A 25,303-nucleotide genomic window follows, 5' to 3' on the forward strand; every position below is an offset into this window, starting at 1 on the left:
AAAAGAAGATAATTTAATTTTATATTTATTTTACAGTTCACGCGTTTCCATATATATTGTATTTTGCACTTAACACATTTCTTTCATGCACTTAATTAAAAAACAAAGATATGCATAAATTTAATATAAAATTTATTAATTAATTATTAATTAATTCAAAATTCAAAATCTATATATAAAATAATAAACACTAAACTTGAATAATTTGTGTCTAATTACTCTAAGGTACATTTTTATGTAAAATAATGTGTGAAAAAAACTTCGCGTTTTTGTGTTGTGAATTTTTTCTACTCGTCACTTCGTCATCTAAATCTCAACAAAATTCCATCAACAACGAAGTGAGAGATAATTTAACGATACAGTACAAGGTTGACACGAATTCTACAACAATCTATAGCGACGAAATAAAAATGTTGCAATATGATTTGTACAAAAAGTGTAGCAACAATACGCGATATAAAATGCAGTATGTAAATAAATTTCAAAAGAACAACAATTGTGATGATAATGATTCGATACTATATAAACTAGACACGTATTCTAAACACAATCATGAGGATGATGAGCAAATATCAATGAAATTTTACCTGAGTTTAACAAATATTAATCATAAAAGGTTACAAGAAATATATAGAAATTTGACCAAAAAGAATAATTTCATGTCCAATGAAGTCTTTGAAAATTCCAGTAAAGATGGTAATAAAAGTAACATCTGCATTTTACTTTGCTGTCGTCTTGACCATCACCTTGACAACGAATGCATTCCCGATGAATATATATATGTTTTCTCAAATGTTTACGGATATACGAACGATTCGTTGCACATCGAAAATAAGAAATTGGACTTGTTTCAACTGAACGTCTACGATTCATGCCTGGAAAAAAATTACTCTATGCCTTCCGATTATATGATTTTTGTCAACGGTTCAATATATTTATCTTTTTATAAAATATTTGTTAAATCGATATTATATTGTCTTGCTGTTGAGAATTTTGAAGTGATTATCTGCTCAGAAACTTTAGACGAGATCAACAAAAAAATATTCCAAAATGATAATGCCTTCTCGAATTCTGACGCAATTTTACATGCCAGCTTGCATATAGTGGCTATATTATTTTTGGTGCCAATATTTATAGTGTACACCATATTGCCAGAACTTCGAAATGTACATGGCTTCATGTTGAGCAATTACAGCGGTGCTTTGTCCGTTGCATACGTACTTCACATTGTTCCTATTATCATCAAAAAGAATGATATACCGCCTTTCTTCTGTACTACAATTGGTAAAGTATATCTAAACCTATAAATATAATTATGCAATCAAAATAGGGTATATATTTTCAAGCATTATGTATATTCACTTATTAATTTATCTTTTTAATGACTTGTATATATAATTTATTGAAATCTCAAAAATGCAACAATTAATATTGAATAATATTTAAATTTTATATGTACTTTAAGATCTAATCAAAATTTGTTTCGATATATATATTTCAATAAATATATTTTTGTGTTTTAGAATTTAATGAAATTAAAATGCTTTGATTTTAAACATTATTTAATTTAATATCAATAGTGTTTCTTAGATATTCTACAAATTTTTAGTGTAGAAAGTTAGAGTAAAATATATTTTGAATGGAGAAATAAAAACATGATATAACTTTGAACCTCTGCATTTTATCGTGCACTCAATGATGAAGTTATTACTTACTATTAACGCATTTAATTTTTTAAATTTATGTTTACAGCTTTCTTCGAATATTTTTGTTTCTTATCGGGTTACTTCTGGCTAACTACGATAAGCTTTGATATGTGGAGGACCTTCAGGTAAATTGTTAAGTATTTCATATTATACTTTATATTTAGCTTTACAAAGATTTGATTTTGGGTAGTCTTTTGAAAGTCACGCAAAGGTCAATTCAATTTCTAATGGAAATTCCTATTTTTCAATACATATTCTTGTAACTTATCTCGAGTGCTTTTCAAAAAACTATAATAAATTATTTTGTATTACACGTGTATACAAAGTGACACTTTCCATGCACGATTTTTGTAACAAAATTCTGAAAGTAACAAATTTCCAACATCGACCTACAATATATTACATACATATGTTTAATGCATTCAAAGCCATATACAATAGCTTCCCAAGCCGTGGACAATTTATTGCCCACGAATTTCAGCGCCATCTCGCAGCACACACGAAAAACAACTAGCAAACTACCGCCACTTCGCGCCTTCCAACACGCACCTAACCCTGCTATTCATATATCAGTCTACTGCGTAAATCAGGTACAGAAATCAGGTACTCAAAGTGCCACTTTGAATGCACTTGTAATACAAAATAGTATGTGTTGCAGGCACGAAAGTTGGCTATTGTCCACTCGTGCGGGTAAATGCGCACTTGTGACCAATAGCCAACTTTCCGCACTTGTAACACAATATACTATTTTTCTTAAGTACTTTTTAAGTTATAAAGTTTAAAGTTTACAATTTTTTGACATAAAATGTAAAATATCTTGTAAAATATTGTTTTCAATAATCTTATTTTAATATTTTTTGCTATTCTTCCGAAAGGATTACTTCGAGTTTATGATAATCCTTTTGCGTACTAAAATAGATATTAAAATAATGTAATATATTATTCAAAATTTCAGTCACGGCAAATCAATTTTTCCAAAGAGCTTTTATATACAAGTAAAATCTCAACTCTAAACCCAATTACAACAAAAAAACTATTTTTTAAATTTGTTTTACTTATAAATTTTTTAATTAACAAAAATAAATAACTATATGATAATAATAATAATAATAATAGTAAGAATAATAATAATAGTAATAATAATAAAAATAATAATAAGAATAAAAAGAATAATAAGAAAAATAATAAGAAAAAAAAGAAAAAGAATAAAAACAAAAGGAAGAAGAAAAATAAAAATAATAATAAGAAAAAGAAGAAAAATAGTAATAATAAAAAGAGAATAGTAATTATTATTACTATTACTATTATTACTATTAATAATTGTAATAATAGTAATAGTAACAATAGTAGTAGTAGTGATATAATAATATTATTAATATTAATATTAATATTAATAATAATATTAATTTTTAACAAAATTAACAGAAATTTTTTTTTAATAGTCAAACTTTTATCAATAAAAAATTCTCACAAGAAGTACTACAGAGGAAAATAAAAACAATTTTTTTATTCCTTATATGACTAATATCTCAAAATTAGTTGCTTCCGCGATGAGAAAATTAGAATTTTTAGTGGGACACTGTTGCCTCAACAAACTAGATTAGATTTATCAAGATTAAAAAAAAAAAATAATATCAACCGTTCAAATCTAATGTCATCTACAAAATTAGCGTAAGAACTGTGACGCCTCATACGTGGGTCAAATGAGACAATTGCACACTAGACTAAAGGAACATGCAAACAACATTAATCGTGATTCTTTAAGGCATTCGGTGGTCTTGGAACATATTTTAATATTGCAACATTCTTTCTTTTGGGAAAATGTTAAAATAATAGACACGGAAATTAATTACCATAAAAGACTAATCTCTAAAATAATTTACATAAATAACAAAAACAGGAAATTAACTCGAATATAGACACCAAATTACTTGACAACATATTTTGATATTTTAGAAGAGCTGTCTAACATATAATCCTAGTACTTTGTTAGGAAATTATATCTCAAAACGAGATTCTTCCTACTTAAGTCTTAACAATTGCTAAGCAAATTTCGTGCCTCGTGCATGTATAAGACAGCGAAAAATTTAATTTTTCGCTGTCTTCGCGCACAAACATCCGCGCTAGGCTCTCATAGCCGGTCTTATCCCAAGTAACAAGCTGACGTCAAAATGACGTCATCGACGTTAAAATAACGACATTTTGACGTTTATAATGTCAACTTGTTACCTGTGATATTTCAAGTTATTAGTTAATATAGGAGAGCCGTAGTATCGTTGTTATATTTTACAATATATTTTATATTTTAAGTTAAAAAATTGTAAACTTTAAGTCTTATAGTTCAAAAAATATTTAAGGGAATCCTTCACGATTGTCTGTTTTATAGACCAATTATTATTTTGGTACTTCTAGACTTTTGTCGCATTAGTTTGACAGAATAAAAAATGCTTTTCTACGATTGTAATACACATATACATCAATAATCCCAGGCAAGTTCAATTTCATATAAAAAACAACAAATAATTATGAAATTACAGTTTTCCTTGTCTACTTTTATCTCGATATGACGTCTCAAATGACAAACGAACTGTCAACTCATTATATTGTGTACTTTATATAAAAAATATAGTATTTTATTGCATAAATATAAATATAAACACATTTTGTATAAATATAAGCAATCCTTGGGATTAACATATTCCTGATAAAAAAATCGATAGAAAACATTAGGAACCGATAAGATTTGCAAAAAATTTTATCGTTTTCTATCGTAACCTATTGTTTTACTTTTTATATTTCGAAAGAAATGTTATCTTTTCTTATAGTTTTTCTTTCATTTTCTATTAAAATTGGATTTAGTCGAAATTCTCTTTCTAAAAAAAGGCATATATTATTGACATTGTTGTCACTTTTCCGCGATGCTGATTGGCTGTCTCGATTTGCTGTTGTTATGATGCGTTAGATTCATAGCATTGAGCAGGTGTTGAGAGGGTTAATAGTTTGACAGTTAACAAAATAAAATTTATATATAAATTTTATATAAATATATTAATATATTAATTATATTTTGTTCTGCATTCGTTCGCGTATTCGTACACATTTGGAAGATCATATTTAATTTCATATGTAATGCATTTGCTGTTATTCAATCTAATGCTATTGCCAACAGGACAGCAGAATAGAACATAAATAAATAAATTTCCATTATATACATAATTTTAATTCGCCGAATTTTTATTATGTACATCATTATATAATTATTATATAATAAAAATTTGACGAATTAAAATTATGTTCTTAATATGAATTTGACGAATTAAAATTATGTTGGTAATATTAATTCGGCGAATTAAAATTATGTACAGAATGTATAAAAAATATTGGTTGCCACTTCGTCAACTAATTCTCCTGTTCATGTTCGGTAAAGATCATCCCCAACATGGGCCCGCAAAATTTGTCAAAATTTTTTATTGCACAAAAAAGAATCTACTCATTGAGAGGATCAAATATCAAAGAAACCATAGATCCCAAAAACGTGTCCTTATATGTGAAAAAAATCATGAAGTTAAAAATAATTAGGATATGTGATTTTGTTACAAATATTGATAAAAGAAGCTTAATAAATTAAACGTCACAAGGTAATACATAATTTTTCTAACATTTCTTTAACTTGTTAATTTAACGTTCTGGGTTATCTTATGACGTTCAATTTATTGAGCTTCTTTTATCAATATTCGCAACAAAATCACATATCCTAATTATTTTCAATTTTATGATTTTTTTCACATATAAGAACACGTTTGCGACCTATGGTTTCTTTGAGACTTTTGATCCTCTCAATGAGATATTTTTTTCGCGCAATAAGAAACTTTCACAAATTTTGCGGGGCCATGTTGGGGGTGATCTTTGCCGATTATAAACAGGAGAATTAGCTGACGAAGTGGTGACTAATAATTTTTATATACCCTGTACATAATACAATTCGGCAAATTAAAATTATGTAATACATAATAGAAATTCGGGAATTAAAATTACGTCTATTTTTAAAAAAGGCATTCTCACAAGTATTGTTGCCGCTTTTCTGTGGTGCTGATTGTTTATCTGGATTCGCTTTGTTGTTAAATTAAAAGTATTAAGCAACTGTCATCGCAAAGATTGACAATTTGACAGTTATAAAATAACAGTAAAAACAATACCAATAGCTCGCGCGAAGCGCACGCTTGTGTTGTTTAGTACAATAAAATTCTTATAGTAATATATATTGTTTTTTATCGTTTTGTTGAAATTTATCGAGAAAAAATAATTGAAAATTTATCGTATATAATCAATTGTATATTTATATAATAAATAAAAAGCTTTAAGTTATTAAACGTACAATTACAAAAAGAAATCTACCTTGTTAATTATGACAATAACGATAAAGTTTGAAATTTGAAGTCCCAAAATTTGACCCTATATTTCTCTATATTTCCTTATATTTTATATTTCTCTATATTTCCTTATATTTTATATTTCTCTATATTTCCTTATATTTTATAGGGTCGAATTTTGGGACTTCAAATTTCAAACTTTTGTTTATGCCAAATAGTAGATAAGATGAGACATTAATCCCATAAAAATTTCAAGATGAATATAGGCCTGTTTCCTTAGATATCAAGAAGTGAAAGTGATAATTTCTCATAAAACTGACTAAAAATCATCACTTTCCTCCTTATATCTCCGGAACCGTGCCCATGCTCATCTTGAAATTTTACTGGGATTAGTGTTTTATCTAATAGTATCATTTGCCACGAAAGTTTTAAATTTGAGGTCCCAAAAATGGGCGAAATTTGCCATCACTCTTTTTTTAATACTATACAAACCTGATATTTATATCACTGTGGTCGCTTTTTTTGTATTATGTACAAAACGAGATATATGTGTTGCAATCGTGGAAAGCATGATTTTTAACAAAAGTAGATTTTTTGTAAATAATTTTCATAAAACTAAATAAATACATTATTTTGTCGTGTCTGTACAATAATTATGTAAATACAATATTTTCTGAATACAAATGTGTTATATCACTTCTTATAGTAATCGAGTGATATGTATTAATATAAATTCACTTTTGTAATGGCGTAGAATAAGTTTTCGAAAAAACCTTGATCAAAGGCAAACATTTTTTTAATGTGTTCACACTGTGATTTCTTTTACTCACTGCTAGTTAAATATGAGATGGTTAGCACACCGTGCGATATCTCACAACCTAATAGCACACGACAAATTTAACATAATTCTCGATAGCCCACATATCTTTAGCACATTCCACTAGCACACCAAGTAAATCGCATCCTAACCCAATATATAGTGCACCAAGTAATACGCATATTATCCCAATAGCACACAAGAAAATAACACATAGTGCCGATAGCGCACGAAATGTTGGAAGCATTATTCCGATAGCGCATATTATGTGTACAATGTTTTATCCGATAAAACACCAAAGGAAAGCAATCCTAATAGCGCATATTATATGTATATTTATTTAACCGATAACACACTAAAGAAAAACAATCCTGATAGCGCTCGAAATGTTAGAAACATTATCCTAATAACGAGGTTTTACATGGGTTTGCAACTTTTTATGCAAAGCGAAGTTCAATCCAAACCTATGTGTCTAGTTTGTTGGTAGTGGAGCCCCCCAAAGAAGTGCGGAACCCATTGTATCCACGCATACACTTTTTCACGTGCGAAGTTCCGCATGGGTTTGCAACTTTCTATGCGAAACAAGGTTCAACTCAACGCATATTTTCTCGTTAGCACACATTCCTTTAGCGCACATCGTGTGCTATCGAGAAAAAGAACGCTGTTGTTTTTGTTAGCCCAAGTTCTAGTTTCGCACGTCGTCGCGAGCTATTGGGATTATGTGACTCATTGGTGTGCTATCGGGAAAAATATAATTATATAATGTGCGTTATCGGGATAATGCTTCCAACATTTAGTGCGCTATCGGCACAATGCGTTATTTTCTTGTGTGCTATTGGGATTTTGTACGTATTACTTTGGTACGCTATTGGTTTAGTGCGCAATTCACTTTGTGTGCTATCGGGATGTGTGCTAAAAGTATGTGGGTTATCAGAAATTATGTTTAATTTGTCGTGTGCTATGGAGTTGTGAGCTATCGCACAATGCGTTAACGGATCCCGCTCGTTAAATATTACGTATAAATTACGGGAACGTCCCAGTTCCGCACAGAATAAATCGGACACAAGCCGAATCGGACACAATAAGAAACGAGCACACTGCGGTTAAAGTCGGACAAAGTGACAATCGGACACAATGCCAATCGGACACAGTGACAAATGGACACATTGTCAATCGGACACAGTATCAATGGAAACGGACTCACAGTAGTTGCAAACGGACACAATGTCAATTGAACACAATAAGAAACGGACACACTGAGGTTTGAATCAAACACAGTGTCAATTGCACACAATAGGAAACGGACACAGTAAGAAATGGAGACAGTAAAAAACGGACACAGTACCAATCGGACACAATAAGAAACGGACATACTACGGTTAGAATCGGATGCAATAAGAGACGGACGCACGGTGGTTTATAAACGAACACATGTTTTATGACAGTTTTGCTAATCTTAAAATAAATAAAAAATATTAGTTATTTATTTGTGTTCATATACGACCAAACTCTATAGTTATATAAAAGTAGATCACTACGTTTCGACATTGATTTCGGTCCTTTTCAAGTAAGCTACGAATACAGACAAAAGATTTTTTGTTGAGAGAATACAAGTATAAGTATATATCAGTTCACAAATTATAATACCTTATATTAAATTAAATAGATCACGACGGCATGAGAACTCCGCACAGAATTTCCTTCACACATATTAAAGATTGTCAAATATTAAAATAGATGTTTCGCAGTTAAATTGACTTTGCAAAGTGACAAGTCATATATGCTAAATACAACCGAGAAATAAAGTGAGGCAACCTATGTTTATTTAAAAGTTTTTAAAGTGATTATTAGTTCATCGTATTGTAATGACCGGGTCGTTGCTACGACCTCGCGGGCCGATCACCCGCCCCGCCACGTGAGGCTCTGGCGCCTAAGGCGCTCCTAAACGCTATACACGGGCTGTCCCACTACTGCGCCACCGCGCTATTGACGCTACCCCCACTGTGTGCTCGGTGCATGGAGGGGGGACCCGCCGATCAGGTATATAAGCCGATTCTGCGGACATAGTATAGACATTAAAGGTGCAATTTTATGGACGCTAGAAACCAGCGTCAAATTAAAATCACTATACTTTCTCTAGATTCGGCGTCAAGAAAATATAGTGGGAAATAAAGTTCAGACCGTTTCAGCTTTTTCAGTGTGCCGCAAATTCAACAATAATTGTAATTAACAATGAATAAAGAAGAAGAAAGAGTTGTTCTTTTTGAACATTATTCACCTGCCTCGCACGTTCTGTCATCCATGCACGATATTTCTGCCTGTAAGCCATTATATTCTCAATTTTATTGGCGGTTCACGACGCGCATATTTCGCCACTACTTCTCCCTTTATTAGACAAGCGACAAATTTAGTCAAGGGATCTCCATTTGACGCTGGTTTCTAGCGTCAATGAAAACTGCGCTTAATAGTAGCGACACTCCGTATTTATTTTGGGGTCTGATTTTCATTGCACATGTCATAGTCGCCATGTTCTTAGCCAAAACATATGTACAGTGACATAACTTAGACGCATGTCTTGTGACATAGGTGATAAGTTGAGCACGCAAACCTATTAACTTTACAAAGAAATTAATATAACAAATAAAATGAGTGCGAGGGCGTATTGTGCTGCCACAAATTGTCCGAACAATTCTTTTTGGAATTGTTCGTACAGTTTTGTTAGGTTTCCAAAAAAACCGGAACTGTAATTTACTAAAATATCTTTATGTAATAATACAATCAAACTTGTAACAAAATTTTTACAGATGCAGGCAATAAATAAATGCAATAAATAGACAAGATCTGATTAATAAAGATAGCATTGTTTTATATAAAAACTATAAACTATGCGCAGTACACTTCCAAACAAATATGTTTCTCAATGATTTGCAAAATAGATAATATGTACATGCTGTACCAACAATTTTTGAAAATACACAGTGAGTAAATTTTTTAGTCATAAAGCGAGACGACAACGTTAATATTAAATATTTTAATATAAAATATTTTTAAATTGTTACATTTTAAAAAAATATTTCTATATATCTCAAGAAATTAAATATACATATTTTTATATATTATTTATTTTTGTAATAACTTTATTTATAGGATAAATGATTTCTACGCACAAAACAACACACACACTAAGACAAACACAGAAATTACTAATCCAGAGAATCAGTCAGAAATTCTATCTACAGATACTAATAATAGTTGTGCAATAGAAGAAACAACAAACAAAGAATCAAGAGATTTATGTGCCAAGAGAAGTATTAACATCATTAGTAATTAGTATTCCAGACAATCAACTTAGTCCACCATTAGTAACATCTCCATCAGCATTAACTCAAACATCAAATATATTATTCGCGAATACTCCTCGTAAAGAAAAATTGCGAGCAAAATTAAAAAAATTACAAGGAATAAATGCAATATTAAAAGAAAAATTAAAACATAAGAATAAATTAAAGTTAGAGAATATTACAAGAACAGATTTTTTAAAACTTTGTAATAAATTTGTGCTTAAAGATATACAATTTTTTTCACAGAGCAAATTAAGTTACAGAAATTTAATAAAAAAGGAAATCGATATACAGAAGAATTTAAAAGATATGCACTGTCACTTTTTTTTATTTTACCAAATGCATACAGATTTTTGCAGAAAACTTTTAATTTACCGTTTATCAGATGTTTACAAAGATTTGTCGAGAATTGGCCAGAAGAGCCTGGAATAAGTGATACAGTCTTTAATTAAATTAAAATTAGAACAGATGCAATGGAGCAAATGGATAGAATATGTGTTTTATGTCTTGATAAAATATCGATAAAATTCAGTTTATTTTATAGCATAAAAAGAGATAAAATTATAGGTTTTCATGACACAGGCAGTAACAAGTCATTTAATGTAGCACAAAATGCTTTAGTTATTATGGCAAGAGGTCTTAAAAAAAATTGGAAACAACCTTTAGGATATTTTTTAATACATTCTACTTGTCCTACTGTAGATGTAAAAAATTTAATTGACTGTACTATTAAAAAATTACATTCAATTAATGTACAAGTTGTAGCTGTTGTTACTGATCAAGGATCAAATTTTCGTCAGTTAATTAAATTATATAATATAACAATAAAAAAACCTTATTTTATGATAAATAATATGAAAATTTTTTATTTTTTTGATGTCTTATATTATAAAACTGTGAGAAATAATATGATAACACATAATTTTATATATAATAATCAACACGTTTCATGGAAATATATAATAAGTTTTTATGAGCAAGATAAAAGAAGAAATTTAAGATTAGCTCCTAAATTAACTAAGGAACATATATATCCTAATAATTGACAGAAAATGCGAGATAAATATGCTACTCAAGTATTAAGTGCTACTGTTTTAAAAACTTATATTTCATTTGGAGCACTTGGACAAGAAATCATGGGAACAGCTAATTTTATTTCTGATTTTGACAAACTTTTCGATATCTTCAATTCATTACGATTATTTACTACAAAACAATTTAACAAATCATCAATGCAAAAGGTTTCCGGATGGATGCCGCGTGGTTTAACAGCGTAATGCCAACGTTTCGCAAACGTTGCAGTTTGCATCTTCAGGGCTGAGAGCTCCGATATTGAGTTTTCTTGGGTCGTGGTTCTTATATATATCTTATGGGAGGTTTTTCATCTACGGAAAAGTATTCCGTAATGACGCCGCCTAGTGGTGTGAGTGTATATTAAGGACAGTGTGCCAAATAGGCGGCGTCATTACGGAATACTTTTCCGTAGATGAAAAACCTCCCATAATATATATAAGGACCACAACCCAAGAAAGCTCAATATCGGAGCTCTCAGTCCTGAAGATGCAAACTGCAACGTTTGCGAAACGTCGGCATTATGCTGTTAAACCACGCGGCATCCATCCGGAAACCTTTTGCATTGACGATTTCAATGGTTTTGAAAGTCTCAAAATTAGAATTTAACAAATCATTTAAAGGAGAACAATATCAAATAGATTTTTTACATGAAATGATAGATCGTATTAAAAATATAAAAGTTATTAATTTTAACAAGAAAGATAAAATTAAACAAATAAAGTTTGTGTTCAGTTTACAGTTAACTATAAATGCGTTGCTTCAATTATGGGAATCCCTACAAATCGTTGGATTTAAACATATATTAACTAGACTAGAATCAATCAAGATTGTTTAGAAAATTATTTTCGAATTATAAGAAAACGAAGTGGCAATTCATGTAATCCTACACCACAGCAATTTATAAATGCTTTTAAAAAAACATTTTCATTGAAGTTCCTTATAATATCCGAAAATACAAATTGTACTGAAGATTTTTCTAAATTTTTAGCTTTGATGAATTCTGTTCATGTCAATGTATATGAAGCAATCCAACAATTTTGTAAACAAAATCAACATTTAACTCAATAAAATGATTAGATTTAGATTATCGTAATCATGACTTTTTAACTGAAAATTCATTACAATATTTGTGTGGTTATATTATAAGAAAATTAAGAGTCCATCATATTTGTCCTACTTGTGAAACAATTGCTTTACAGAATCCATTAGCGTCCAATACAACAATATTTATTGAGGAAAGAGCATATGATAAAAGTACAACGTTTGGCAGTCTGTTAGTACCAAGCGATGAATTTTACAATTATATATTAACATTACATAAACATTTTCTTTTACATTTTAAACTGTATGCTCTACAAAATATAGGACATAAGCTTTTTGAAGATATAATACAAATAGTACCATTTAAAGTATGTGTAGAATTTCCCTTAAAATATTTTATAAAATTATTTATTCAAGTTTGCATTTATTATACATTAAGAAGTATAAATTGTAATTTAAAACAATCCAAAGAAAAAAATATCTATTTTGTCACACATTTAATTGTAATTATAAAAATATAAAATGCTTTACATATATATTTATTATAAAAATATTATAATTATATTAATAAAATTTTGTCATTAACTTTTCTTTTTATTTGTAGATATAGGGTGTCACTTAATTGACGCCCAATATTTATATAGCGATATTCCTTGTGGAGAACTGAGTCGAAAAGTCATGTACCATTTTTTTCTGTAAGGCATAATAAAGTAGTAATTATTCAGTAACGTTAATACGTTACGTAATCAACGAAAATTTTTTTATGTGTAGTACTTAATTAGAAACAAATTCTATTAAAGCGAGAGAATGCGCTTCTCGAGCGTTCGTCTAAAAAAAATGTTAAAGATTTGCCAGCATGTCTTAAGTCGTTACTATTTTTTTTGTGTAATTTATTTTTTTTGCATATTATTGTGCATATTATTATTTTATAATAATGAACGGTGATTTTCCACACCACCCATGGGGTATCACCATAAGGCGCGTTAGGTTTTTTAAGTGGACCTTCTTCGCTTGGAGCCATATTCTACCACTTATATATGATCTTATATATTAATAAGATTCTCTTTATATCAAATAAGAAATATTTTTGTCGGCTCTCAATATTAAATAATAATAATATAAATATGATGTTTTAAATCGGCCAATAGAGCCCAAAGCGCAAAAATTAATTTTTCAGAAACTGTATATCTTGGTACGAGATTACTAACATAAGTTCCATATATTAATTAACCTCGAACTTACATATGGAAAAATAAGCGAGAAAAATAGGTCCGAAAAGTCGCTGAAGCGAGAATCGAACCCGCGTCTTTCACTTTCCGGGCGATTGCTCTTACCACTAATCTATTCAGATCCTTTCGATCTTATATTTTTTATTAGCTTTATAATAGATGTTAGTAAATAATGCCACGATCGTGGCGTTATTTACTAACATCTATTATACGAGTGGTAAGAGCAATCACCCGTAAAGTGAAAGACGCGAGTTCGATTCTCGCTTCAGCGACTTGTCCGACCTATATTTTTCTCGCTTATTTTTCCATATATAAGTTCGTAGTTAATTAATATATGGAACTTACAAGGGACATGTCACAACTGTCCGGAACCGATTTGATTCTCCTTGAAATATGTTGTTAAATACACAAATCTAAAAGACACGTATTTTTTTATACGTGCGCAATTTGAGTTTTAAGGGGTGAAACACCCCTTTAAAGAATAACGGTATTTTTCTTTAGGATCAAATATCTGCTAAACTATAAGAGATATAAAGAAAAAACGTACAACAAATTTTAATGGCTTGAAGAGTACTTTAAAGTTATATGAACAAAAATTTTTTTTTTTTTTTTTTTTTTTTAAAAACCCTCACCACCTAATTTTTTTTTTCAAAATTAAAAATTTTGTTTTACCTAATTTAAAGCTTATTTTTTTCCAAATTCAACCATGTGTAATAAAGTTATGTTACGAAATATCATTTTCGAAAATTAATTATAAACGCTCCCGTATATACGCTCATCCGTGCTATGTGCGTAAGTAATTACCGTCGAACAATAAAATATATAAAAAATGTTTTTGTATAATTCTTATTTATGTTTTCTATGTATTTATAACTGCGTATTGTGTATATTTAGATTTAAAAAAAAATTTTTAAATATAATTAATAAGAATTTTTTAAATATACCCCCTGCTTTCTTATTATTTCTTTAATATTTAATTTCTTCTATAAAAATTAAAAACAATTATATTTTATAATAAAATTATTTTTTAATTGAATCTTGCGAATACCAATGTCGCAATATTTGGCATAAACAAATTTTATATCTTACGTTAAATGAATCATAAGATAAGATTATGTGAACGTGTTCCAGATAAGTTATAATTTTTACAATAAAATCTTTAATACGTTAAAATAAATAATAAAATAAGATTATGTGATGACGTATTTCTGATAAGTTAATATAAATTGTTCATGTAGCAGCATAATTCTCACAGTCGGTGTAGTCTTTTCGTTGTAATAATATCTGTGTAAACTGTTCTTTTATTGCAATAGAAAGCAAAATATAACATCTTTGAATATGATTATCAATCCGCTTAACGTTGTTAGACTTTTATTGGTGTCAATAAATTCAATATATTTAACAGAAACGCCAGTAACTGAAGCAGAAGTGGAATTAAAGGAAAACATTTAAAAAATATTACTGGATAGCGTTTTTCATTATAATGGGGTGGAAGTAACGGAAGAAATATATCTCGATTATGAAGAACCTTATAAATTACATAGTTTTGAAATAATTGAAGATGACGAAGAAGCATGGCATGAAGATAGTTTAAATTCTCATCCTCATTGTTCAAATGATGATACAAATTTTGATAGTTCTTATAAAAGACGAGCTGTTGAGTATTGGCGATTTCGGGACACTGATGAAAACAGTAATGACAGAAAAAGGAATCGTCCTCTAAGAGTAGTACAAAATAAATTTAGAAGAGTTTCATCTGAACGTCAGTTAAGGCGATGGGAAGAACATATACAATCAGGTGGAAGTCGTACAGAAAAATTATCTTACATCTCCAAATTTACACATGATAAATTTACTGCAGCTGTCGAATCAGGATTCATGGTTCATGATATTGATTTAAAAAGATGGGCTTTACAAGCTCAAGAAGAAATAGGAAATTTAAATCCTATATTTAAAGCATCTCACAGTTGGATAGCAAGATTTAAGAAGTCTCACCGAATTGTTTCAAGAAAAGTTACGAAGTTTGTCACTAGAAGAACATTAGAAGATTCTGCTGATTTGCAAAAATCAGCTGATGATTTTCTGGAAACAGTAAAACCTCTTATTGAACAGTTTGGATCTGAAAATATTTACAATTCAGATCAAAGTGGTTTCCAATTGGAACTTCACTCTGGAAGATCATTGTCTAACCAGGGAGAAAAGAAAGTAGAACGTGTCGTGCAATCCATATCATCAACAACCCATTCATATACGATACAACCAATAATATCCTGTAATGGCAATTTGTTGTCCCCTTTATTTATTGTATTAAAAGAAGCTAATGGTAAATTTGGACCAAGAGTACAAGAAAATTTATTTAAAGCAGAAAATGTTATTGTAAAAGCATCGAAATCTGGTAAAATGACATCAGGTATTTTCCTTTTATAATTACTTTTTTTAACAACCTTATTTTATTTAACAATTTAATAAGAGTCATAAAAAAACTATTAAATTAACATTTATATTTTGTACAGATCATTTTAAAATGTGGTTAGAAGAAGCTTATTTCGCAAACATTGGTCCTAATAGCGTTCTTCTTATCGATTCATGGACTGGACATTGCCCCAATATGATTTCGGATTTAACACCTCCTGGAACACATATTACTACTATGATAATACCGAAAGGAACTACAGGGAAAATACAACCATTAGATGTTTATGGATTCAGAATTTGGAAAAATTTTGCTAAAAGATTTTCAGATGCGGTTTTACTGTTGGAAAGTAATATAAACTTACATGAACGAAATAATATAATAAAATTGCAATCTTTGATACATAATCAATTGTCATCCCCACGATATCAAAACTTATTTAAATATTCGTGGTTTAAAAGTGGTTATACGAATGAAAGACCAGACGAATTCGAAAATCCAGTACACTTTAGTTTAGACGAAACTTTAACAAAATGTGATATCGAAGGTTGCAATAATATAGCTGTAGTAAGATGTTCTTGGTGCAAGAAGTCATTATGTTTGAAACATTTTTTTGTCGAATATCATTATTGTAATGTGTATAATGAGTGAATAATATAAAATGCAAATACATTTTTAAAAAAATCTAAATATACACAATACACAGTTATAAATACATAGAAAACATAAATAAGAATTATACAAAAACATTTTTTATATATTTTATTGTTCGACGGTAATTACTTACGCACATAGCACGGATGAGCGTATATACGGGAGCGTTTATAATTAATTTTCGAAAATGATATTTCGTAACATAACTTTATTACACATGGTTGAATTTGGAAAAAAATAAGCTTTAAATTAGGTAAAACAAAATTTTTAATTTTGAAAAAAAAAATTAGGTGGTGAGGGTTTTTTAAAAAAAAAAAAAAAAAAAAAAAATTTTTGTTCATATAACTTTAAAGTACTCTTCAAGCCATTAAAATTTGTTGTACGTTTTTTCTTTATATCTCTTATAGTTTAGCAGATATTTGATCCTAAAGAAAAATACCGTTATTCTTTAAAGGGGTGTTTCACCCCTTAAAACTCAAATTGCGCACGTATAAAAAAATACGTGTCTTTTAGATTTGTGTATTTAACAACATATTTCAAGGAGAATCAAATCGGTTCCGGACAGTTGTGACATGTCCCTTGTTAGTAATCTCGTACCAAGAGATACAATTTCTGAAAAATTAATTTTCGCGCTTTGGGTTCTATTGGCCGATTTAAAATATCATATTTATGTTATTACTCGTATTATTTAATATTAAGAGCCGACAAAAATATTTATTTGATTTTATTCACGCCTTGGCCTGATCGTGGCATTATTTACTAACATCTATTATAAGGTTAACGAAAAATATAGGATCGAAAGGGTCTGAATAGCTTAGTGGTAAAAGCAGTCGCCCGGAAAGTGAAAGACGCGGGTTCGATTGCCGCTTCAGCGACTTTTCGAACCTATATTTTTCTCGCCTATTTTTCCATGTACCATAAGTTCGAGGTTAATTAATATATGGAACTTAGTAATCTCGTACCAAGAGATACAGTTTCTGAAAAATTAATTTTCGCGATTTGGGCTCTATTGACCCATTTAAAATATATTTATTCTCTTTATATGTTATTTGCAGAAATGATGTCAAATAGTGACATGATATTTTCTACAATTATAATTCTGTAATACAATTTATTTTATTTGAATTATTGCATATTAGCTGATGAGGTACTTGCAATAGTATCATTAGCAGGATATAATGTTAAGGTGCTCTTATATTTTTGGAGGAATAAAAATATAAATTATTTGTCGACATGAGAGATAAATGTTTTTCATTAATTTCCATGTCTAGAATAATTTCTCCTCTTGCTTTTAAAGCTGATTTGAATATACAAGTCGCATTTACACATGTATTTGACAATTTATTTTGTCTTTTGGTTTTTAAATCTGTTAGAAGAGAAAACATTCTTTCTGAATCAGCATTCGAATGAGTGATCTTACAGCATTCACAAGGGACTTGAGATTGGGATATTTATATCAATTTTTTTCCACATTTTATCAAAATTTAATTTTAATAATTATTCTTTCTCTTTTGTCGTAAAATCTAAATGTAAAGAATACCATTATTCTTGTAATTTATTTTCATCAAACCTACCGAGAGTTTGGGCGACAAAAGAAATATCATTAAATGTTTTTCTATCATTATCGTATAATATAGTATAGGATAGAAAATCCAATTTTGATAAAAATTTATCGTTAACAGGTAATCGTTTATTAATTTCTTGAGCCGCAGTTTACGTAAAAGTGTAAACAATTCTCTTGAACATTTGCAATGACGTCTATGTGTCCTACTTTTATCAATTGATTCAGATATTTTTCACATTCTGATCCCTTTGTAGCATTTATAGATTTTTGATTTTAATTGAATGTATGAACTATCGGCGCTGTACATGATTCTGAAAAAACTTAATTGTCTAATAAAATCAGAAACAGACAAAGTAATTAATGTGAACAAAATGAATGTTGTGTATAAAATTGATTGTGCAATTTGTGACGTATCGTATATTGGACAGACAAAACGTCATCTTAATACGCGCGTAAAAGAACACCAAAATAACATTAAAATGTATGATAACAACCATAGTGTGGTCAGCAAACACAGGACATGAACATGATTTTTTGTGGTCGAATCCAGCGGTTTTACATTGTGAGGCACACACAAAAAAAAAGATAGCAGAAATATTTTATATTAAGAAACATGATAATACAATTAATTAAATGAGAAATATTTTTATCAGCTCTCAATCTTAAGAATAATATATGATATTTTAAATCGGCCAATAGGGCCCAAGCGCAAAAAATTTTCTTCGGAACTGTATCTCTTGGTTTGAGATTACTAAGTTCCATATATAAATCAATCTCGAACTTACATATGGAGAAAATAGACGAGAAAAATATAGGTCCGAAAAGTCGCTGAAGCAGGAATCGAACCCGCGTCTTTCACTTTCCGGGCGACTGCTCTTACCAACTAAGTTATTCAGACCCTTTTGATTCTATATTTTTCATTTGCCTTTTTAGTAAATGTTAGTAAATAACGCCATGATTAGGCCCATGCGTGAAATAAAATCAAATGAGAAATATTTTTACCGGCTCTCAATCTTAAGAATAATATATGATATTTTAAATCGACCAATAGAGATTACTAAGTGATAAGAGCAGTCGCCCGGAAAGTGAAAGACGCGGGTTCGATTCCCGCTTCAGCAACTTTTCGGACCTATATTTTTCTCGCCTATTTTCTCCATATGTAAGTTCGAGATTAATTTATATATGGAAATTTAGTAATCTCAAACCAAGAGATACAGTTCCGAAGAATTAATTTTTCGCGCTTGGGCTCTATTGGCCGATTTAAAATATCATATATTACAATTAATTTACATAAGGACACGGAAAATTTAAATCCTATAACAACAAAATAATAATAACCACTTGAAAAACTTTTAAATAAGCATAGGTTGCCTCACTTTGTTTCTCGGTTGTATTTGGCATATATGATTTGTCACTTTGCAAAGTCAATTTAAATGCGAAACATCTATTTTAATATTTAACAATCTTTAATATGTGTGAAGGGAATTCTGTGCGGAGTTCTCATGGTATTATAATTTGTGAACTGATATATTCTTATAATTGTATTCTCTCAACAAAAACTCTTTTGTCTGTATTCGTAGCTCACTTAAAAAGGATCGAAATCAATGATCGAAATGTAATAGTCTATCTTTATATAACCATAGCCAGTTTGGTCGTATATAAATGAAAATAAATAACTAATATTTTTCTATTTATTTTAAAATTAGCAAAACTGTTATAAAACGTGTTCGTTTTATAAACCACCGTGTCCGTCTCTTATTGTGTCCGATTGGCATTGTGTCCGTTTTTTTGTAACGATGCATCCCCCCATCGTTCCGACCGCGTGTCGGAAGGCTGCGCCCGGCGAACACCGGCCGGGCAATGCAGCAGGCGCATACGCGCCACCCTAATCTTTCTCATAATAGTCGCCGAAGCGACTTGTAAATTGTACACGGCACTCGATATACGTACACAGCGCGTTACGTATATGTACAGCCGAAGCCGCCCGACGATTAACGAAGACAGCCGAATGCCGCCGGCGGTAAAAATCCCGTTACAATTTCGAGCCGCCGAATAATCCGCCGCTGATCTAGGCGGTATAAATAGCGCCAGCAATCCTAGCTGAGGGATTTCAGTTCCTGATTCCGACCGATCCTGATCGACGGAACGGTATATAAGGAAATCCGAGATCGAACATACTCGGTCTCCGCTGCGAACCTCGCAGCGTTTCCGAATATATATCCGAATCCGAGAACCACCAGCACCAGCTGGCACGAGGTCGAAAGTACTCGGTCTCCCTCGAATATTCTCGGGGCCGACTATCTCTCTCTGTCTTCCGATCCTCATTGCACCGACTTCTTGAGGGAAGCTGACGTCCCTTGTGCTGCTAAATTGCAGCAGGTCGGTGCATCCACCTACTCGCAGGATAACGGTGGCACATGTCCTGCACGCAATTAACAACGAAATTCTCTCGTGCGCGCCTCCTGTACGCGCCGCCCACTCGCTCTCGCCGCTAGATTGTCTTCGTTGCGTGGGGGTTCACCGCCTAGTGGAAACGCGCCCCTTACGCGTACGCGTTCCACCCCCTGATTTCTTATATTCACGGGGTTCCGTTACCTCCGAAAGTGGCCCCGCGGCCACGTTGTTAATCATTTACAAGCCCCACTTGCGCCGAAATACCGATCTGCTTTGACACCTGTCAAAAGTAGATTCCAGCCGTTAGAATAAATGCGCCTACGCGACGAAACCGCATCCGATGTAATTAATCCGTATTTTAACGTTCATGGTACTCGTATTCGGATCTCAGGCTTTATATTGTATATTACCTGCGCCCGATTATGTTTCGCCTGTATCGTACTTTGTCGTTTCTTTTCTGTCACAATTTAATTTTTTGTATATTATAATGTTACATTATTCGTGCTGTGATTTTATTTCGTGTATATTAGATGTTGTATTATTCGCGGTCTGATCATATTTCTTTTACATTATATCTCTTATGGATCATATTTTGTAATCATCCGCGTGCTGCTGATATATCTTTTGTAGTATATTTTATATGAACCACATTCGGATTATATTTCCTATATATTATATTTTATAATTATCCGCGTGCCGATTATATTTCTTTTATATTATATCCGCGTGCTGAATAGCCATCGTTTGTATTACATACTTATTATATTAATAAATTCAGTTTATTATACATCTATACACCGCAGAGTTCTGTCGACCTTTTTCTCGAGCCCTGATCCCGGCTAGGCTGTCCGAGCCCTCAAAAAAGGGACTGTTACATCTTATTGTTTTCGATCGGTACTGTGTCCGTTTTTTACTGTGTCCATTTCTTACTGTGTCCGTTTCCTATTGTGTACAATTGGCACTGTGCCCGATTGTTAATGTGTCCGTTTGCTACTGTGTCCGATTAGCATTATGTCCGATTGTCACTGTGTCCGATTCAAACCGCAGTGTATCCGTTTCTTATTGTGTCCAATTGGCACTGTGTCCGTTTGCAACTACTGTGTTACGTTTCCATTGGTACTGTGTCTGATTGACAATGTATCCATTTGTCATTGTGTCCGATTGGCATTGTATCCATTTGTCACTGTGTCCGACTCCAACCGCAGTGTGTCCGTTTCTTATTGTGTCCAACTCATTCAACCTGCTGTGTCCGATTTATTCTGTGCTTGTGTCCGATTCATTCAACCTGCTGTATCCGATTTATTCTATGCGCAACTGAAACTCACTCTAAATTACAGAGAACCCTTTTTGTTACAAAGAAATGTTAGACAAGAAAAAAGAAAGTTGTATTATGCGATCTATGCGTGGGGTTGTCCTTTTATCTTAGCTATTGTATCTGTCATCATGGATTTTGTTTCAAATATAACAATTTTGAAACCGAAATTTCTATGTGGAAATTGCTGGTTTTATGGTAAATGAACATCTTTAATATATCACTTTATTAATAGGTATACTGTGAAGAATAAAAAATATTAATAATTCATTACATATTTTACTTACAGACAAAGAAGCGTTGGCGCTGTATTTTTACGGATTCAAAAGTGTCTGTATCATTAGTAGCATTTCCTTATCCATCTTTACGGCACTGAGCATCAAACGCTACGAAAAAGATACAGGCCGTCGTCTAACAAATTCAGAAATCAAGCAGTATAATAACAATAAGAAATGGTTTGTATTTAGATAATTTTGCATCTTTGTTAGGTAATCTTCCATTTCGTTAATGAGATTTATGCTGATATATTTTGATTAATATCTCTGCCAACAATATAATATAATGGATTGATTTGCAAAAAGATCAAAAGAGATGATCATTTGAAAGCAACACCTTCTTAATGTGCTTATTATTTTCTTTCTTGTTTTTTTTCTTGTTCTTGTAATTACATAATTTACAGAAAAAGAAATGCATATTGCTGTCTTAAATTATGTTTTTTTCGAGTATGTCTGCAATTTTTGAAATGTGGCAAATAGTAAAAATAAAATTAATGAATGTCTTTATAAAAAAATCACATTTTTAAAAATTTTATTAAATAACTTTTTCCCTGTTTCTTTTTTAAAAAATGTAATTTACTCCATTTTTTAAAGTTAACTTTTTATGAAATTACTTCTTATAAATAATATTTATTATTTTTCTTACAAGATGTACAAATATAAATTTATATTTTTTTTCAGGTTAAATTTGTATCTGAAACTATTTATTGTGCTGTTTGTCATGATGGGCATTAAATGGTTCGCGACTATAATATGGTGGCTTCCATCGGAAGTATTGGAAGAACCCATTAAAAATAAAGTCAGGGATATTACTAATTTGGTCGTTATTCTGCAGAATGTTTGCACCTTTATCATATTTTTATGTAAAAAGAGGATCAAGGTGTTGTTACTAAAGCGATTGGGATGCGGTCTGTTTTTACAAGGTCAAAGCGAGATGAACGCAACATTGAGCATTTACACCACCACTTCTATGCAAGGATCTATGCGAGAAAAAACGAATTCTTGCGCACAAGAAATTGCGCAAAGAGCGAAAGATTCGTCCGATGAGACTGAACTGTAGTTGAAATGTATAAGAAAAAGTTTTATTGCAGATTATAGGTATCAATAATTGATTGTAATTTCATAATTTTTTAATTGGAAATAACTTTATAATATTAGATACTTATGTTTTTGTTTTTTCTCAAAAGTTTAGCTTAAGGGGATGCTTCAGTAAATGACGAACTCCGACAAAATAGCAGCACGCAATATCCAAAACATGCACGTATGCACAACGCATGCACACATACGTACGAATCGTATTTCTAATTACAAATTTTTATTAGACTTCAAATTTAGATTTAGAAGATAACAATACTTTCTTTCGTGTCCTCTAATCCCAGGAAATGTGCATTTTTATTTAACTTTATACAAAGTGCATATATTTGTATATAAAGCACATATTATGATGAAGTTGACAGTTCGTCTGCAATTCGAGATGTCATATCGAGATGAAAATAGATAAGAAAAACTGTTATTTCTCATTTTTCATATAAAATAGAGATTCCCTGGAATTATTGATGCATGTGTTGCAATTGTAGAGAAGCATTTTATATTTTGAGAAATTAATGCAGAAAAATCCTATAAGTATATGAAAATATACGATTGTGTCGATAAAACAGATAATCGCGAAGGATCTCCTTAATTTTATACTTATAATGAATACCTTATCGATGCATATTATTGAATAAAATCAATGTTGTAATCTTGTAAAATATTTTCTTGCAAACAAATAATTGTGTGAAGTTACAGTATATTGTATAAAAATGTTTTATATGAAAGTTGTAAGGTTTCGAAGGAGACATAACATCGTGATTCAAGATTGCTTCTGGGTGGTGCTTTTCAATGTCAATAAGAGATCAACATATTTTTCATAAATGGAACCAACATATTTTTTTTCGTTTACTTAAATCGATTCCTCATAATATTCTTAACTTTAGTTTGACAATCTGACAATTTGATGCTGACTTTAACCAGACTGACAACGTGAGATAGGGGCCACTAAAAAAGATGGTGTCACTGCGTTTTATTTAGTAGAGAATTGTATAATGCGCTGCGAACAAATGAACAATTAGGCTAGTCACGTAACGCAACAGGAAGTTGATTCTAATATTCTGCCGCTGTGTATATAAATGATTTTTTGTATTAAAAACAATTGGTAAATGTTGAACCTTTTTTCGAGCAGGACATACAAAACAATTAAACCGACATCAATCTTTAAATTAATCGTAACATTTATTGAAAGCGGAACGTTTCGTACTTCTACTTAAGCCTTCCTCAAAGAAATTAATGCTATAAGTACAATAGGTAGTATAAATTTAACAGTTATAATGCTTAAACAAATTTTATTTATTGTAAAGATATCTGTATGTTTAACGCAAACCTCTCATTTCTGTAGTAAGAATAAATATATGTGTCAAACGGTAAAAAATTAAATTATGATGTACATGTCAAAAACTGTAGTATTAATACACATGTTTTCTTAATATTAACTGCTGTGTTGTGGAACAAACAATGACGATAAGTATTAACCGACTGTAATTTTATACCCGAGAAATAAACCGAGTTGAGGAGCAATAACAATTAAGTTTTTTTCGTGTTTATTTTGTTAAAAATAGATTCAAGTAACGGAAAATAGGACGAATCCAAATATTCACTGTCTTCTGTTGCATTTAAACCATTAGGTTGTTGTTTAATATAGATAGTTTCAGAGATCAATCTTTTAAAATAAAATAACAATAAGATTAACTCAAGGCTCTGTAATATGTTAAATATAAATCCAAATAATAAAGATCTTAGAGCCATGATGCTGCGTATATTTCCAACATAAATTAATTTTTCGTTGGAAAAATAGGCACAAGGCACATATCATTCTCGATGTATTACCAAGACTTTTAAAATCTGAAAATAATCTCATATTTGAGATTTAATTTCCAAACCCTTCTAACCCCTCTAAAGAAATAAATGCGAGAAAAAATATAGATCCGAAAGTCGCTGAATCGGGAATTTCTTTTAAAATGATTCTTTTCATGATCTAGAATTTTTTGATTTTCCCAATCGATATTGTGATCCCGTTT

General features: G+C 30.7%; 1 protein-coding gene and 1 pseudogene across 1 annotated transcript; both read left to right on the top strand.

Moving 5' to 3' along the window:
• The first annotated feature begins 659 nt into the window (after positions 1-659).
• LOC146723144 (G protein-coupled receptor Mth2-like) lies at positions 660-23,282 on the top strand. The gene is made up of 5 exons (XM_085483004.1): positions 660-1,284; positions 1,753-1,831; positions 21,941-22,113; positions 22,205-22,370; positions 22,872-23,282. The coding sequence occupies exons 1-5, from the start codon at positions 660-662 to the stop codon at positions 23,248-23,250; spliced, it is 1,422 nt and encodes a 473-aa protein (XP_085339130.1). The 3' UTR covers positions 23,251-23,282.
• Positions 10,708-11,511, top strand: LOC146723145 (uncharacterized; annotated as a pseudogene).
• Positions 23,283-25,303: the final 2,021 nt, after the last annotated feature.

Source organism: Nylanderia fulva, unplaced genomic scaffold (genome assembly GCF_048542155.1).
Source record: "Nylanderia fulva isolate GAGA-0341 unplaced genomic scaffold, ASM4854215v1 Scaffold227, whole genome shotgun sequence".
Taxonomy (NCBI): Eukaryota; Metazoa; Arthropoda; class Insecta; order Hymenoptera; family Formicidae; genus Nylanderia; species Nylanderia fulva.